The sequence below is a fragment of the Anser cygnoides genome, chromosome 3 (genome assembly GCF_040182565.1).
Source record: "Anser cygnoides isolate HZ-2024a breed goose chromosome 3, Taihu_goose_T2T_genome, whole genome shotgun sequence".
NCBI classification, from domain to species: Eukaryota; Metazoa; Chordata; class Aves; order Anseriformes; family Anatidae; genus Anser; species Anser cygnoides.
In genome coordinates, this window is record NC_089875.1 from 122,999,127 (window position 1) to 123,013,761 (window position 14,635).

Sequence of the window (14,635 nt, forward strand, 5' to 3'; positions counted from 1 at the left end):
CTGCTACTGCGCGCTCCTGCTTGCAGGACGCCCGCCATTGCAATCGCGAATGAAATAGCTCCACAGAAGGTCCTGTCTGAAGAAAGTCGTTGAGATTTTTCCCACAGCAGTCCCAGCCGTTCGGGCTGGAGAAGCCCCCTAGGACCGGCTGGCCCAGCCCTCAGCGCAGCGGTGACGAGCCCCCCACTAAACCAGTTCCACACCGACACGTTTCCTGCAGACCTCCAGGGATGGCGACTCAACCCCTGCCCTGGGCAGCCCGGTCCAGCGCCGCACAGCCCCCTCAGTAAAGCAGTGTCTCCTAATTTCTGTCCTAAACATCTCCTGGTGCAACTTGAGGCCGTTTCCCCTCGTCTCGTCACTTGGTGCTTGGGAGAAGAGCCCGATCCCCACCTTGCTTCAGCCTCCTATAAGGTAAAGTGCAGTAAGGTCCCCCCGAGCCTCTTCTTCTGCAACCCCCGTTCCCTCAGCCGCTCCTCACAGGACTTGTGTCCCAGGCCCCTCACCAGCTCTGTAGCCCTGCTCTGGACACGCTCCAGGGCCTCGATGTCCTTCTGGTAGTGAGGGGCCCAAAGCTGAGCACAGCACTCGAGGTGCGGCCCCACCAGAGCAGAGCACGGGGGGACGAGCACCTCCCTGCTCCTGCTGGCTGCACTGTTCCTGATACAGGCCAGGATGCCGTTGGCCTTCTTGGCCACCTGGGCACGCTGCCGGCTCCTGTTCAGCCAGCTATCAACCAGTACCACCAGTTCTCTTTCCACCGGCAACTTTCCAGTCGCTCTTCTGCAGCGTTGCAGGGGGTTGTTGTGCCCCACGTGCAGGGCCCGGCACTTGGCCCTGTTGAACTTCATGCAGTTGGCCCCAACTTATCCAGATCCCTCTGCAGAGCTCTCCTACCCTCGAACAGATTAACATTTGTGCCTAACTTGGTGTCGTCTGCAAACTTACCGAGGGTGCACTCGATCCCCTCGTCCAGACCATTGATGAAGACACTGAAGAGAACTGCCCCCAGCGCTGAGCCCTGGGGGACTCCACCAGTGACCGGCCTGCAGCTGGATTTACCTCCACTCGCCACGACTCTTTGGGCTCGGCCACGCGGCCGGTTTGTTACCAGAGAAGCGTACGCCCGTGCAGGCCCCGAGCAGCCAGCTCCTCCAGCAGGACGCTGTGGAAGGCACCGAGCGAGGGGTTACCGGCACCACCTGTGCCCGGCTGCTACCGGGAGCGGGCCCGTGGCGGGCGGGAAGGGCTTGTCACCGACGGCCCCGTCACGGAGCCGGGGGCAGCCCGGTCTGCCTGCACGAGAGCCTGCAGGGACACTCTCGCAGAGGCTCACGCAGAGCAGCTCACTTTGGGTGCACGGCGAGCTGCTTTGGGTGTCTCTGCCATAAACATGGGACGGGCGCAGGCATGGCGGTTCCTCGCCGATGGCCACCTGAATTCTGCCCGCTTGGTCCCCCTCCTCAGGAGAACGGGGGGGAGAACGTGACGGAAAAAATCTCACAGGTTGAGCGAGAACCCAGGGATCAGAGGATCACAGAGCGGGGTTGGAAGGGGCCTCAGAGACCACCCAGCCCCCTGACGCGGGCAGCGACGCCTTCCCCCAGCCCAGGCTGCCCCCAGCCCTGTGCAGCACGGAGTGGCCTTGGTGAAGACCTGCACGCTTTGCTTAGAGACATGAACTGGCTGGGGGACGACCTGCTGGAGAGGAGCTCTGCGGAGAAGGACCTGGGGGTCCTGGTGGACGACAGGTTGGCCATGACCCAGCAGTGTGCCCTCGTGGCCAAGAGGGCCAATGGGATCCTGGCGTGCATTGAAAGGAGCATGGCCAACAGGTCAAGGGAGGTGATCCTCCCCCTCTATTCTGCCCTGGTCAGGCCTCACCTGGAGTACTGTGTCCAGTTCTGGGCTTCCCAGTACAGAAAAGACAGGGGTCTCCTGGAAAGAGTCCAGCGGAGGGCCACAAAGACGATACGGGGCTGGGAGCATCTCCTCTGTGAAGAAATGCTGAGAGACCTGGGGCTGTTCAGCCTGGAGAAGAGAAGACCAAGAGGGGATCTCAGCAATGTGTATAAATACCTGAGGTGTGGGAGGCAGAGGGATTTGGCCAGCCTCCTTTCAGTGGTTTGTGGGGACAGAACCAGGGGCAATGGCCACAAAATGGAGCCCAGGCAGTTCCGCACCAACATGTGAAAGAACTTCTTCCCGGTGAGGGTGACGGAGCGCCGGGACAGGCTGCCCAGGGAGGCTGTGGGGTCTCCTTCTCTGCAGATATTCAAGGCCCGTCTGGACGCCTGCCTGGGCAGCCTGCTCTAGGGAACTGCTTTGGCAGGGGGGTTGGACCCGATGGTCTCTTGGGGTCCCTTCCAACCCCTACAATTCCGTGATTCTGTGAACAGCTGCTGATGAGCTCCCCGTCAGGGGCGGTTTAGCTGAAGAAAAAGAACAAAAACCAGGACAGGCCGTGCGGGAGCAAAGGCAGAATGCAATGACTGCCCGCCTCCCATCACCGAGCGCGGCTCGGCCGCGGCTCCGGAAGCCGGGCCCCGGCCCCAGCCCCGCCGCGTCCCGCCCCACGCCGCCCCGTGCTCCCCGCCCCACGGCTGTGCGGCACCGCCCGGCCGCAGCCGCCGCCATCCCGGGCCGGGCCCGAGCCCAAGGAGCTCCCCCCTCCCGCTGCGCCTCTGCGGCGGGGACGGCGGCCGGGGCGCTGAGGGGCGGGGCCTGGAGGCAAGGGGGCGTGGCCATGTAAATCGGGGGGGGGGGGGGGGCGTGGCCATGCAGATCAGGGGGCGTGCCCCGTGCAGATCAGGGGGGCGTGTCCATGCAAATCGGGGGGGGGGGGGAGGGGGGTGCCCATGCAGATCAGGGGGCGTGCCCATGCAGATCAGGGGGCGTGTCCATGCAGATCAGGGGGCGTGCCCATGCAGATCAGGGGGCGTGTCCATGCAGATCAAGGGGCGTGCCCATGCAGATCAGGGGGCGTGCCCATGCAGAGCAGGGGGGCGTGCCCACGCAGATCGGCGCCGCGCGGCATACCGGGACAAAACCCACGCCACACGGCGCCGCGCGTGGCCCCGCGTGGGCGCGCGGCGGGCGCGGGACGTGGGCGCCGGGCGGGGCCGGGCGGGGCGGGGCGGGCGCGTCCGCGGCGGGCGTTGCGGGGCGCGTGTCCGTGTGGTGGGTGTGCGTGCGCGCGCGTGGGGCCGCGGCGTCGGGGAGCGGGAGGCATACTTACCTGGCAGGGGAGACACCATGATCAGGCAGGTGGTTTTCCCAGGGCGAGGCTCATCTCCTGCACTCCGGGTGTGCTGACCCCTGCGATTTCCCCAAATGCGGGAAACTCGACTGCATAATTTGTGGTAGTGGGGGACTGCGTTCGCGCTCTCCCCTGGTTCTGCGGTGCCAAAGACAGATGCGTGGTTGGGGCTCCCGTTAGGTCGCCGGGGTTGGTCGCGCCGAGAGCCGGAGCCGGGCTCAGGCCGTCGGTAGGCCGCGAGGAGGCAGCCGTGGGCGGATGGGGCCTGCAGGAGGCTGCGGCCCGGGGAGAGAGGGCCCCCGGCGGGCCGGAGCTGCAGCCCGCGGAGAGGAGCCCACGCAGGAGCAGGGGCCTGGGGGGAGCTGCCGCCCACCCGTGGGGGCCCCGTGCTGGAGCAGTTTGCTCCTGGGGGATGGACCCCGTGGGACGGAGCCGTGCGGGAGCAGTTCTTGAGGAGCTGCTGCCTGTGGGCAGCCCCCGCAGGCTCAGCTCGGGAAGGACGGCATCCCGTGGGAGGGACCCCGCGGGGAGCAGGGGCAGAGAGGGACCGAGGAGGAGCGGCGGGGACGAAGCGTCAGGGACTGACCGCAGCCCCCCTCGCCCTGCGCTGCTTGAGGGGAAGGTGTCTTTCTTTTTTGTTGTTGTTTCTCACAGCTCCATCTCAGTAATAGGTAATAACTTTTATTAATCTCCCTTTGCTGAGTCTGTTTTACCCGTGATAACTGTTGAGTGATCTCCCCATCCTTATCTCACCTCTCGAGCCCTTTGCATCGTATTTTCTCCGCTTTGAGGAGGGGGAGCGAGAGAGCGGCTGAGGTGGAGCTCGGCTGCCCAGCTGGGTAAAACCACGCGTAAAACCCAGCAGAGTAAAAGCGCACTTCCTCCACTGCTCCTGCCCTGCGGGGCCCAGCAGGGTCCGTGGCTGCCTCCCGCCCCAGTTTGTGATGCACCGGCAGAGGAACACCCAGGATCCTTCTGGGATCCAGAGTTAATCAAGCCGTCACAGGAATGAAAAGTGAAATCATCAAGGGAAAAAAAAAAGCTAACAAAAAAAGGAGAAGTTAGTTCTCTACCGCAGCTTGACAGGTACCGTTGACTGATTCTTTAAGGCCCCTTTCCGAATACCACGGCGCACAAATTCTGCCTCCTGCCCCTCCGGAAGGGTTTCTTTCCCCAGAACGTTCTTGCCCCGCGGAGCTGCACCGGCTCAGACCTCGTCTCCCCAGGCAGCCGGCGTCGGGGCAGCCCCGCACCAGGGGGCCGTCGGCGTGTGGGCGGCTGGCGGTGGGCGCAGGCCCACAGCGAGGGGAGGCGGCTCCTGGCGGACCTTCCCCTACGCCCCACGCCCGCTCCTTTCCCAGCAGGTAAATCGGGAGCTCGTCGTGAGCTGGTGCTCCGCTCACGCTGCCGTTCGGTGCTGGCGCCGATCGTTGCCCTCTGTGCCCGGCTGGCCGCCTTCCGGGCCGTGCGAGCGAGCGAGCGGCGCCTCTGCCGGTCCAGCGGGACCGGGCGGAGCGGGACCCCGACCCCCGCGGCCGCGGCCCGTCACGGGCAGGCCCCGGGCAGCCCACGCGGGGCACGAGCCCAACCGCGGCCGGGAGCGACCGCCAGGCGCTGCCAGAGCCCCCCAAAGGAACAGAAACGCCCCCAGCACAGCTCTGTCTTTGGCACCGCAGAACCAGGGGAGAGCGCGAACGCAGTCCCCCACTACCACAAATTATGCAGTCGAGTTTCCCGCATTTGGGGAAATCGCAGGGGTCAGCACACCCGGAGTGCAGGAGATGAGCCTCGCCCTGGGAAAACCACCTGCCTGATCATGGTGTCTCCCCTGCCAGGTAAGTATGCCTCCCGCTCCCCGACGCCGCGGCCCCACGCGCGCGCACGCACACCCACCACACGGACACGCGCCCCGCAACGCCCGCCGCGGACGCGCCCGCCCCGCCCCGCCCGGCCCCGCCCGGCGCCCACGTCCCGCGCCCGCCGCGCGCCCACGCGGGGCCACGCGCGGCGCCGTGTGGTGTGGGTTTTGTCCCGGTATGCCGCGCGGCGCCGATCTGCATGGGCACGCCCCCCTGCTCTGCATGGGCACGCCCCCTGATCTGCATGGGCACGCCCCCGTGCCTCCAGGCCCCGTCCCGCCGGCTCCCCGCGGCCCCGCCCCCGTGCCCGCGCTCCCGGGTCCCGCCGCAGCACGGCGCTGGGGCTTGCGGTGCCCGGCCCGGGAGCAGCCTGGGCCCCGGTTGCCCCGGGCCCTGTGCTGCGGGCCCGGCCGAAGCCGGGAGCCCCCCCCGCAGGGCGCCGCCCGCCCCCAGCCCCGTCCCACGCAGAGGGCCCTGCCCGGGCCCCCCAGGCGAGCCCCGCGTGTTCTCGGCTCCCGGGGAAGCGCGTCCCGCACACCGCGGTCGCTGCCGGCAGCCGCGATGGACGCCGCCCGTACCGCACGGGAACGAGGCGCAGAACCGGGGAGGACGCCCCGCTCCCCGTGCCAGAGCCCCAGCCACTGCTCGGGCCGGGCCCTGCGCTGGGTCCCTCTGGCGGGAGCGGCTCGGCGGGGGGAGCGGCCCTGGCACCCCGCGCCCGCCGTCGCAGGAGCCAGAGGTGCCCGGCTTCCCCGCACAGGCCCGGCTCGGCCGGCGGCCAGACCTGCAGCCGGAGGAGCCCGGGCCAGGGGCCATCGCCCTCGCGGCACCGCTTCCCGCGGGTCCAGGAAGAGGGGCCCGGGGTGATACCGGCGTACGGTTAGCTCTGGTTTAGTGCCAAAGAGATAAGGCTCGTACTTTAAGGACAGGGCAGGATGACCCAGGCCTTGGAGATGTCTGAAGGATGATTAACCGAGGAACTGCTGAGCCGGAAGACCGTTCTGTTGACATTCTGGAGGGAAACGTCCTGATGTTCCCTCAAATATGCCACGAATCAACACGATGTGAACAGTTGGCTGAAAACCAAAGATCCGGAGTATTCTAACGCCAGCTGTCCGTGAACTAGTCCCACTCCAACAGTAAAAATCACACCCCTAGGCTGGGAGACCCCATCCCAACGAGGGACCCTTCCCCTCTGAGGACGCACGGAATGACTCTGTCCCGTCAGCAGTATGCCACTGACGTAAGCGATCGGAGGCTAGGGGATGGTACAAACACGTAAAGGGACCGATAAGGCATTGCATAAAGAGTGGCACGGAAAATCCTTAGGTGTGCCAGCTCTGTGGGAAAGCAGCTGGCACCCGGGCTTGTGCGGTTCTGAAATAAGCAGCATCTTGACCTAGCGCGTGGATCGGCTCACTGCACGCCGGGTGACAAATCCGAACTTTTTATCGGACAACGGGGACGGGGACGGTCCTTCCCTGCCGCAGCCTGGCGCGGGAGGAGGAGAGGGGCAGGGCAGAGCTGGGCAGAAGTACTGCATGCCCAAGGACAGCGCAGAGCCGAGCCTGGGATGACGCGGGGCGACGGGGCTTCTGCCGCACCACAGAAGTCTGACACGCAGCGTTAACACGGGGCCTGCTTTATTAGGGTCCGTGCTGCCGCCCCTACTGCTGATCCACGTTCTTGACGCGCAGGACGACGGGCACCGAGGTGCACGGGATCATGCCCAGGTCTGTGATGACCAGATCCACCAGGTCCGGCGGTGTCACGTCGTAGACCAGGTTGAGGAGGCGCAAGGACTTGTTCTCTGACCAGCCGCCCAGCTGGGCCTGCCCCTTGCGGAGCACGATCAGGTCGTCGGGGTCATCTGCGGGGAGAGGAGAAGCTGCGGGATCAGCGGGAGGGACCGCGCTGCTGCCCCCAGCCCCTTGCAGCTGTTCCTCCCAAGGCCGGGGTCCCCCTCATTCAGGAAGAGGAATGACAAGACAGTTCAGCATGTCCTGTACTGCCCAGCCGCAGGAGGAGGGAGCAGATCCCGGGTGGGAAGAAGGGGACGGAAACCATACCCAGCTCGTTGGAGACAAAGGAATCTGTCTGCACCCGCTCGCAGAACTTGTAGGTCTCACAGCACACCAGCACGGGCACGTTGTAAGCCTTGGAGACTAGCGCTATCTGGGACGTCCCCACCCGGGACATGACTGAGCCGTTGGCCAGCAGCGCATGGGCTCCTAGCAGCACTTTGGACACCTGTTGGAGAAGCGCAGGCATGTGTCAGCATCTTCTATCATGCTTCAGCCTCATCCCTGGCCTGCCACCACCCTCAGCACGGCCCCATTTCACTCCTCACCTCAGGCAGCACATAGGAAATGGCGTTGATCATCACATAGGTGCAGTGAATGCCCTTGCGCACCAGCCGGCGCAGTGTCTCCCGGCCCTCCAGCCGCGGCCGGCTGTCCACCACGATCACACGGAAAGCCCGGCCCTTCTGCATGTGGGCATCACACAGCGTGCGGTTCACCAGGGACGAGCTGGCAGACACTGGTCAATGGGCTGCTCCGGGCAGGCCGAGCTTTCCCCGACCCACGCGCCTGCCCCAGCCCACCCACGCCGAGGTTGCTTGCTGATGGCATCGCCCCAAAATGCAGCCAAGAGGCCCAAGATGTCCCTTGGCACTGGCTGCAGTGTGGTACCCACCAGGTGCCAGCTGGGCAGGAGTTCTGCGTTAGCTCGGGGTCTTGCCCGGGGGACAGCCCCACCTAAATGTGCCTGACTCCCAGGGCTGGCTGTAGCAGAGTGGGTGCTGCCAGGCAGGTCCCCAGGCACATCCTGCCCAAAGGAATCCCAGGACGTGTCTGTGTTACCTGGGGCAGGAGTCGGACTCCCACCAAATACCTGATGGGCTGGCATTGCCTCGAGGTAAGTCTGGGCAGAGCTGAAGCCTGCCCTCACCATTATCAGTGCCATCCTTCCAGGCACCACCTCACTACACTCCTAGGGCCCCCTCCCTGTCTTCATACAGAAAATCACCCCCTGGGAAAAGCCATGTCTCGGCACTCTTTGGAAGCAGTGCTGACCTCCCCCTGTCCACAACCACAACAAAGGGCTCCCCCTCCAAACCCTTTCCAAATTTCCTCCTCATCATGCACCAGGCCTACACTGGCGCCTGCCTCTGCTCTTTCCTCTGCCAATCACCCAGGAAGCGCGCACAGACTCTTTTGCCACAGCAGCATCTAGTTCCCTTTTCCACGTTTACTTTCCAGGACATGCTCCCTCTAAGGAGGAACAAGCTTCTTTATTTCTGCTTCCCGACACGTGACTTTGCTGCAGTCTGTTTAAAATGCCAGTAAACGGCCGAGGCTGCTCTGCCGTTCTGTAAATGTTCTGTAAATGTTCTGTATTTAAGAAATGGCTAATCTGGGTTTCTTGAAACATTTCACTCTAGACATATGCAAGCAGAGGACAGTGCTGAGCCCTGAACAAGAACAGGAAAGGCTCATTAACGAGCCTTCAGTATAGGCTTTGCTGATGGCAATGGTCTTAGGCCTGCTGCCAGTCAAGGTGTTGTCCACTACTACAATGCTACAGGTCTGGGTGTGTGGTTTACTCAAAATGGAAAGCAGCACAAACTTGAGCATTCACAAGCTGAGTTCTTATACATTCGCACAGCTACGTTCATCAGTACAGACTGGGATTAGGCTCTGTGATCAGACCTTCCTCCTTGCCCCTCTAATGAGTCTGAGAGTTCCACCCCTCCCAGCACATGGCCTGTCCCAGCACACAGGGAAGTCAGAACAGGGTCAGGAGAGCGCCCTCCCAGCGGGGCCCTTCAGGGATGCCCGCTCGCAGCCACACCAGCCAACACTGCCCACTGAGCTCTGCCGGCGTGCTCTGGTGTTTGCCCCAGCTGCCGCCAGGCAGCAAGTGCTTTGTCACTGCCTCGTGACGCCACCTCATCAACCTGCCCGTCTTCCAGGATGGACATGAGTCCCAGCTAGCGCTTTGGAAAAAGCAGAGTGCTCAGCAATATTCTCTCATCCAGTTAGCAAGGGCTGATCCCAGGGCCGTGCTCTGCTTCAACCCAACATTCTCACGTATCCTCTGTTCTATCCCACTGGTCATAAACTTCTCCCTTGTGTGTGCTCCCCACCACAGCTGAGTTCTGACCAACACCCCTTGACTACGCACTCTCTGCTTATTTCTTGCTGCTGCCTCTATTTTCCCCTTCAGCAAAAGAGGACCAAGAACCACAAACCCTCCCTACCTCTTGGACAATGCTGAAATTCTCCCACCACTGAAAAATTGCTTTTGCAAGAGCTTCCTATGTTCATTCCACTGCTCTATCTTCCACCTCGTGGCCTGGCTGCCCCTTCTTACCATCCGTACACCAGGATGACATCGTGGTCATTTATCTTCTCAAAGGCAGATTTTGAAATGGCTTCAGCTGCCAAAACAATTTTCTCCCGTAAATAGTTGTCGATAGTGCTCTGCAGCTTCTCCTTTGCCTGGGGAGACAGTACCATCACATATAGCATGGCCTTGCCACGCTGCAGCCACTCGACTGTCCTTTGCCACCCGGGAGGACAGTGGGCTCAGCACTGTCTGCAAGTGGAGAGCCCCATCCTGCTCCCAGACAGCCTGTTTGCTGAACGGTACCTTCCCCTGCAGTAAAGGCTCTGTGGGACACATGGGGCCTGCTCCTGATCCAGTACAAGCTTACCAGCACACCACAGTACCTCACTGTAACTTCCAGCCATCATCAGGACCTCCCCAGCTGTGCTCGTTGCTTCCCCTGCATCTCCCAGGTCAGTCACTCTGGTTGTCCACCCCACAGAGATTTTACTGCCCAGATCTCACCAGCCTGACTTCTCTCAGCCTGTTGGCCACAGGTCACATAGGTGGACAGCTCCTGATGGACAGCCACCACCCTGCCCCTGCTCCACAGCCAAGAGGTTCCTGAAGAGCCTTTTGCGCAGGATAGAGCTGAGCATTGAAAAACGCTTTCTTCCTCATCCGTGACATTACTGATGCTGCCAAACAATGCTCAGACTGTGCTGGTGGGCAAGGACAGCTCATGGTGCCCAGGTGCTGTGGCCTTTGTGGCCTCCCTGTGGTGGACAGCGCCAGCTGGACCACTCTGGGAGTCCTTCAGCCCTCCAAGAGTTGCAATAGGTGCCTGGTTGCCAGCCAGGCCTGTGGTGGAGCGCTGTGCTCATTGTGACCACATGCTTCTCCTGCTGCAGCTTCCTGTTTTACATCCCTGGTCCTGATGGGCTCCAGTCCCACCAGCCTACTGACGTTTGGTGTTCGCTGTGGTGCACCCCAGCCCCTTTGGAACCTGCTCGACTGTGCTTGCAGGCAGAGGGGGAGCAGGTCTGGCTGCAGTCCCTTCTCAGGCTGTGGCTGGTGACGCTCATGGCCAGTAGCCTTCTGGATTCTCTGCAGCACTGCTCTCTATCTGCATCCTGTCACCTCCCCCTGCCTGAACTGCGCCAGGGCTGTGCCTCCACCCCGGGTTTACAACCAGAGGGCTGGAGCCTGCTTATGCGTGGTCACTTACCTCCTCCTCTCTCAGGGTGTCAGGTAGGCACGAAATCTCCTTCTTGAGGAACTTAATGGCATTGCCCATGCTGACTGAGAGGGGCCGGCATTGGTTCAGGAAGCTGTAGAGAGAATCATAGAATGGCCTGGGTTGAAAAGGACCTTAAAGATCATCTACTTTCAACCCCCTGCTCTGGGCAGGGTTGCCAACCACTAGAGCAGGCTGCCCAGAGCCGCATCCAGCCTGGCCTTGAATGCCTCCAGGGATGGGGCATCCAAAACCTCCCTGGGCAACCTGTTCCAGAGCCTCACCACCCTCTAAGTGAAAAACTTTCTCCTAATTTCCAACCCAAATTTCCCCCGTCTTAGTTTAAAACCATTCCCCCTTGTCCTATCACTACCAACACATGTAAACAGGCATTTCCCCTCCTGTTTATACGCTCCCTTGAAGTACTCGAAGGCCACAATGAGGTCTCCCTGGAGCCTTCTCTTCTCCAAGCTAAACAAGCCCAGTTCCCTCAACCTTTCTGCATAGATGTGCTCCAGCCCTCTGATCATCTTAGTGGCCCTCCTCTGGACCCGTTCCAAGAGCTCCAGATCCTTCTTGTGCTGGGGGCCCCAGGCCTGCACGCAGTATTCCAGTTGGGGTCTCACCAGAGCAGAGTAGAGGGGGACAATCACCTCCCTCTCCCTGCTGGCCACCTCTATTTTAATGCAGCCCAGGACATAGTTGGCCTTCCGGGTTGCAAGACAGGAAATGTATTTAGCTTTGGGGTAGCCTGGAGGACAATGACGGTGAGAGGGAGGATGCAGCTGGGCTGGGGATGGTAGCCAGAGAGGCAGAACCAGAGCCGCAGGAAAGCCAGCCAAAGCTTGGGTAGAACAGCAACCCGAAGAGACGGCCAATGGACCACACTCAGTGGAGCTTCAGTCCCTCTGCCCTGGCACCGAGACTGCTCACCTGATGTGTGGCTTTAGCTTGGCCACCAGGTCCCGTGACAGCTCCTCGTTAGGGGGAGTGGAGTAATCCCGGATCAGCTGAAACAATAAGAAAGAATGTGAGTTCAGTGCATCTGCCCCTTCTGGCCAGGCATTGCATGTGCCCACCCTCTCTGAGGAGGCTGCAGACCAGGCACAAGTGTGTACACAAGCGTGCAGCTTGGCACACTTTTCCGAGGGGAGCAAAGGATGCTCCAGGAACTCAAATCTGCAACAGCTCCAGCACCAGAACAGGAAGCTGGCAGCATGGATACCCCAGGCCAAAAGGAAGAGGTCTGAAGAGGACTGATAGGAAACAGGAAGAGGCGCCTGCACCTGGTGCAATGCCCCTGCTGCCTGGTGGGCATGGGGCTCTGACATACCTGTTTGAAGACTTCTAGCAGGGCAATGCAACGGGCATTGGAACCATTGATGATACCCTGGGAGTACTGGAGGCCAAGGCGCACCACAGCTGGGTGAATTACTGTGGAGGGAATGCTGCAGGGACAAAGGTGAGAACTGTCAGCTCTGGTACTCTACAGCCCAGGAAAGACTAACCCATGGCCAGGCCCCTCCCCAAGCAGTCCAAGGGATGCCCCAGGGAGAGATCTGTCAGACCAGCCCTGCTTGCTCTGTGACCTGAGACATCAGGCCGACCCCACTGCCCCTGTTCCACTGCCCCGCACTCCCTGAGGACAGCGCTCTTCCTCTCACAGGCAGGACATTAGCTGCCCCTGCTGCTACTCCTCGCAGCAGGTGAAGTGGCCGCCCCCATCCACCCCATGAAGCCCATCCCACATGCAGAACAAGGACACCCCTTCACTAGGGCCATTTTGCAGACAAGCCAGATGAAGCAGAGCCAAGCGGTTGCCAGGCGCCTGGGCTGGGGAGGCCACATACCTCATCTGCTGCGTCAGCGGCTTCTTCCGGCTGTACTGGTGCAAATGCGAAAACAGGTTGACTTTGGTGCCGTAGTCCTGCCTCAGAGGAACCTGTCATCAAACAGCGCTGATGATGACTTACTTGTTCAAGGCTGCCATACAGCCCTGCTCACTCCAGAACCACCGATCACACCCAGTGCTTATTGGCGGCACACCAGAGGTTTCCTCAGCCCAGCAGAGACCAAGCCCTACTCCCCACCATGCATGAGCCTGACCCGCACCACATAAACCTGCGGCACGACTGCCCTGTAGCACGCAGCCTGTTACCCAGCCCTCCTCCTACCTGCTGACGCTCCAGCTTCTTGGCTAGTTTCCTCAGGGCAGCAGGGTCATCCACCTGCACGTGCTCTGGCAGCCGCTTCACCACTGTGAGAACGATGAAGAGGGTGGCGTGAAGCAGTACCACCCTGGTGCAGCCCCCAGCTCAGCCATGCCGCCCCAACACTCAGGAAACGAAGGGTTCCAAGGAAAGGGACAATGGGAACGGCGCAAGGATCAGACAGGCAGATCCTGCAGGACCCCAGCCCACTCCCTCCCTGCTCACCCACCTGCCCTCTGCACCCCAGCTGTGACAACATCTTTACCAGTTGGGGGCTCAGTGGGGGTCAGCCTGGGCTTGGCTGGTGTGGCTGCCTGGCCCAGCTCTGCTTTCTTGGCCTGCTTCTGGGCCCGCTCAGCCTCCTGCTTGGCCCGGCGCTCCGCTCGCAGCTCGGCTTTGCTCTTGCCCCCCGTGGGCTTCTCACCATCGCTGGGGCCATCGGCCAAGGTTGGCGAGGACGAGGGGTGAGGAGTGACTGCAGGAGACAGAAGGAGGATGTCTGTGCCCAGCCTCCGTCACTGGGAGATACAGCCCCGCACGTGGGGCAGCCCGCGGTGGGGAGACCCCTCTGCACAAGGGGGGGGTGTGGGGGACTAAGCCCCGTGTTCGCCAGCACCTCCCCACGCCTGTACAGCGACACGGGGACCATCAGGCCAGCCCCGGGTCCAGGCGAGGAGGCAACCGGCCTCTCTGTAACTCCAACCCTGCAAGAACGCAGACGTTCCTGCTGGGAGCGAGCACGGAGAACTCCGGCACGCAGCGAGGTGGGGCGCGCTGGCGGTCCCGCGATGGCCTCCCCTGCCCGGGGATGCTCCCGGCTTGGGCTCGGGGTGCCCAGAGGACGCCGCCCGGGGGTTCCCTACGGGGCTGGCCCCGCGGGGGGAGGGGGGCGCTCACCGCGGGGCTGCCCGGGCTCGGGAGCTGCTCCCTGCTCGGGGGGCTCCGCCGCCGGCCCCTTCTCGCTCCTCTTCTTCTTCTTCTGCTGCTTCTTCTCCTTCCGCAGCTGCAGCTTCTCCTCGCGGGACAGCTCGGGGACCTGCGGGCACACAGTGATGCGGCCTCGGCCCCGCGCCCGGCCCCGCGCCCGGCCCCGGCCCCGCGCCCGGCCCCGGCCCCGCGCCCGGCCCCGGCCCCGGCCCCGCTCACCTGCGCTGCGGCCGGCACCGGCGCGGCAGCCTCGGAGCCCGCACCTGGAACAGGAGGAGCGTGAGAGGGGCCCCGGCGGCGGGGCAGAGGCCGGGGGGTCGCGAGGAGCGGGGCCCGTCCCGCCGCCGCCCCGCACTCACCGCCCGGCGCCGCCCGCTCCGCCATGGCGCCCGCCCGCAGCGCCCCCTGCCGGCCGGAGGGCGCCGCCGCCGCTCCGCGGCCCTGCCCGGCCGTGACGTCACGGCCCGCCGCGTGACGCGCGGTGACGCCACGCGGTGCCCGAGCCCGGGGCCGCGCCCCCCCCCCCCCCGCGGGGGCTCCGGGGCCGGGCCCGCGGGGGCGGCCGGAGGGCGGCGGGGCCGGGGGCGCCGGGCACGGGGGGCGGCGCCGGGAGCCCCGGGGGGGGTGGTCACCGGGGCAGCCCGGGCACCGCCGGGTGGCAGCGGGCGCCCGGCAGCCGCCGTGCGAGGGCCGCGCCGGCCCCGCCGGGTGCCCCCGGCCCCGGGCCCGCGGGCGCTGGAGCGGGGCGGGGCGGGGCGGGGCGGGCCGGCCCCGGCGGGCGGTTCTCGGCCGCGCCATCGCGCGGGCCCCG

The 14,635-nt window shown here is 63.6% G+C and overlaps 1 protein-coding gene and 2 non-coding genes across 3 annotated transcripts; 1 reads left to right on the plus strand and 2 right to left on the minus strand.

Moving 5' to 3' along the window:
• The first annotated feature begins 3,230 nt into the window (after window positions 1-3,230).
• LOC136790614 (U1 spliceosomal RNA) lies at window positions 3,231-3,394 on the plus strand. The gene has a single exon (XR_010830903.1). It is a non-coding gene; the product is annotated as a U1 spliceosomal RNA (small nuclear RNA).
• Window positions 3,395-4,936: 1,542 nt separating this feature from the next.
• EIF2B4 (eukaryotic translation initiation factor 2B subunit delta) lies at window positions 4,937-14,622 on the minus strand. The gene is made up of 13 exons (XM_066995302.1): window positions 14,184-14,622; window positions 14,044-14,087; window positions 13,795-13,933; window positions 13,163-13,372; window positions 12,862-12,944; window positions 12,538-12,629; window positions 12,021-12,135; window positions 11,621-11,697; window positions 10,679-10,781; window positions 9,496-9,623; window positions 7,469-7,649; window positions 7,188-7,368; window positions 4,937-6,988 (listed from the first exon to the last, which is right to left on the minus strand). Exons 1-13 carry the CDS (start codon window positions 14,620-14,622, stop codon window positions 6,786-6,788), a joined length of 1,995 nt encoding a protein of 664 aa, XP_066851403.1. The 3' UTR covers window positions 4,937-6,785.
• On the minus strand, window positions 4,939-5,102 carry LOC136790615 (U1 spliceosomal RNA). Its single transcript, XR_010830904.1, has one exon. It is a non-coding gene; the product is annotated as a U1 spliceosomal RNA (small nuclear RNA).
• Window positions 14,623-14,635: the final 13 nt, after the last annotated feature.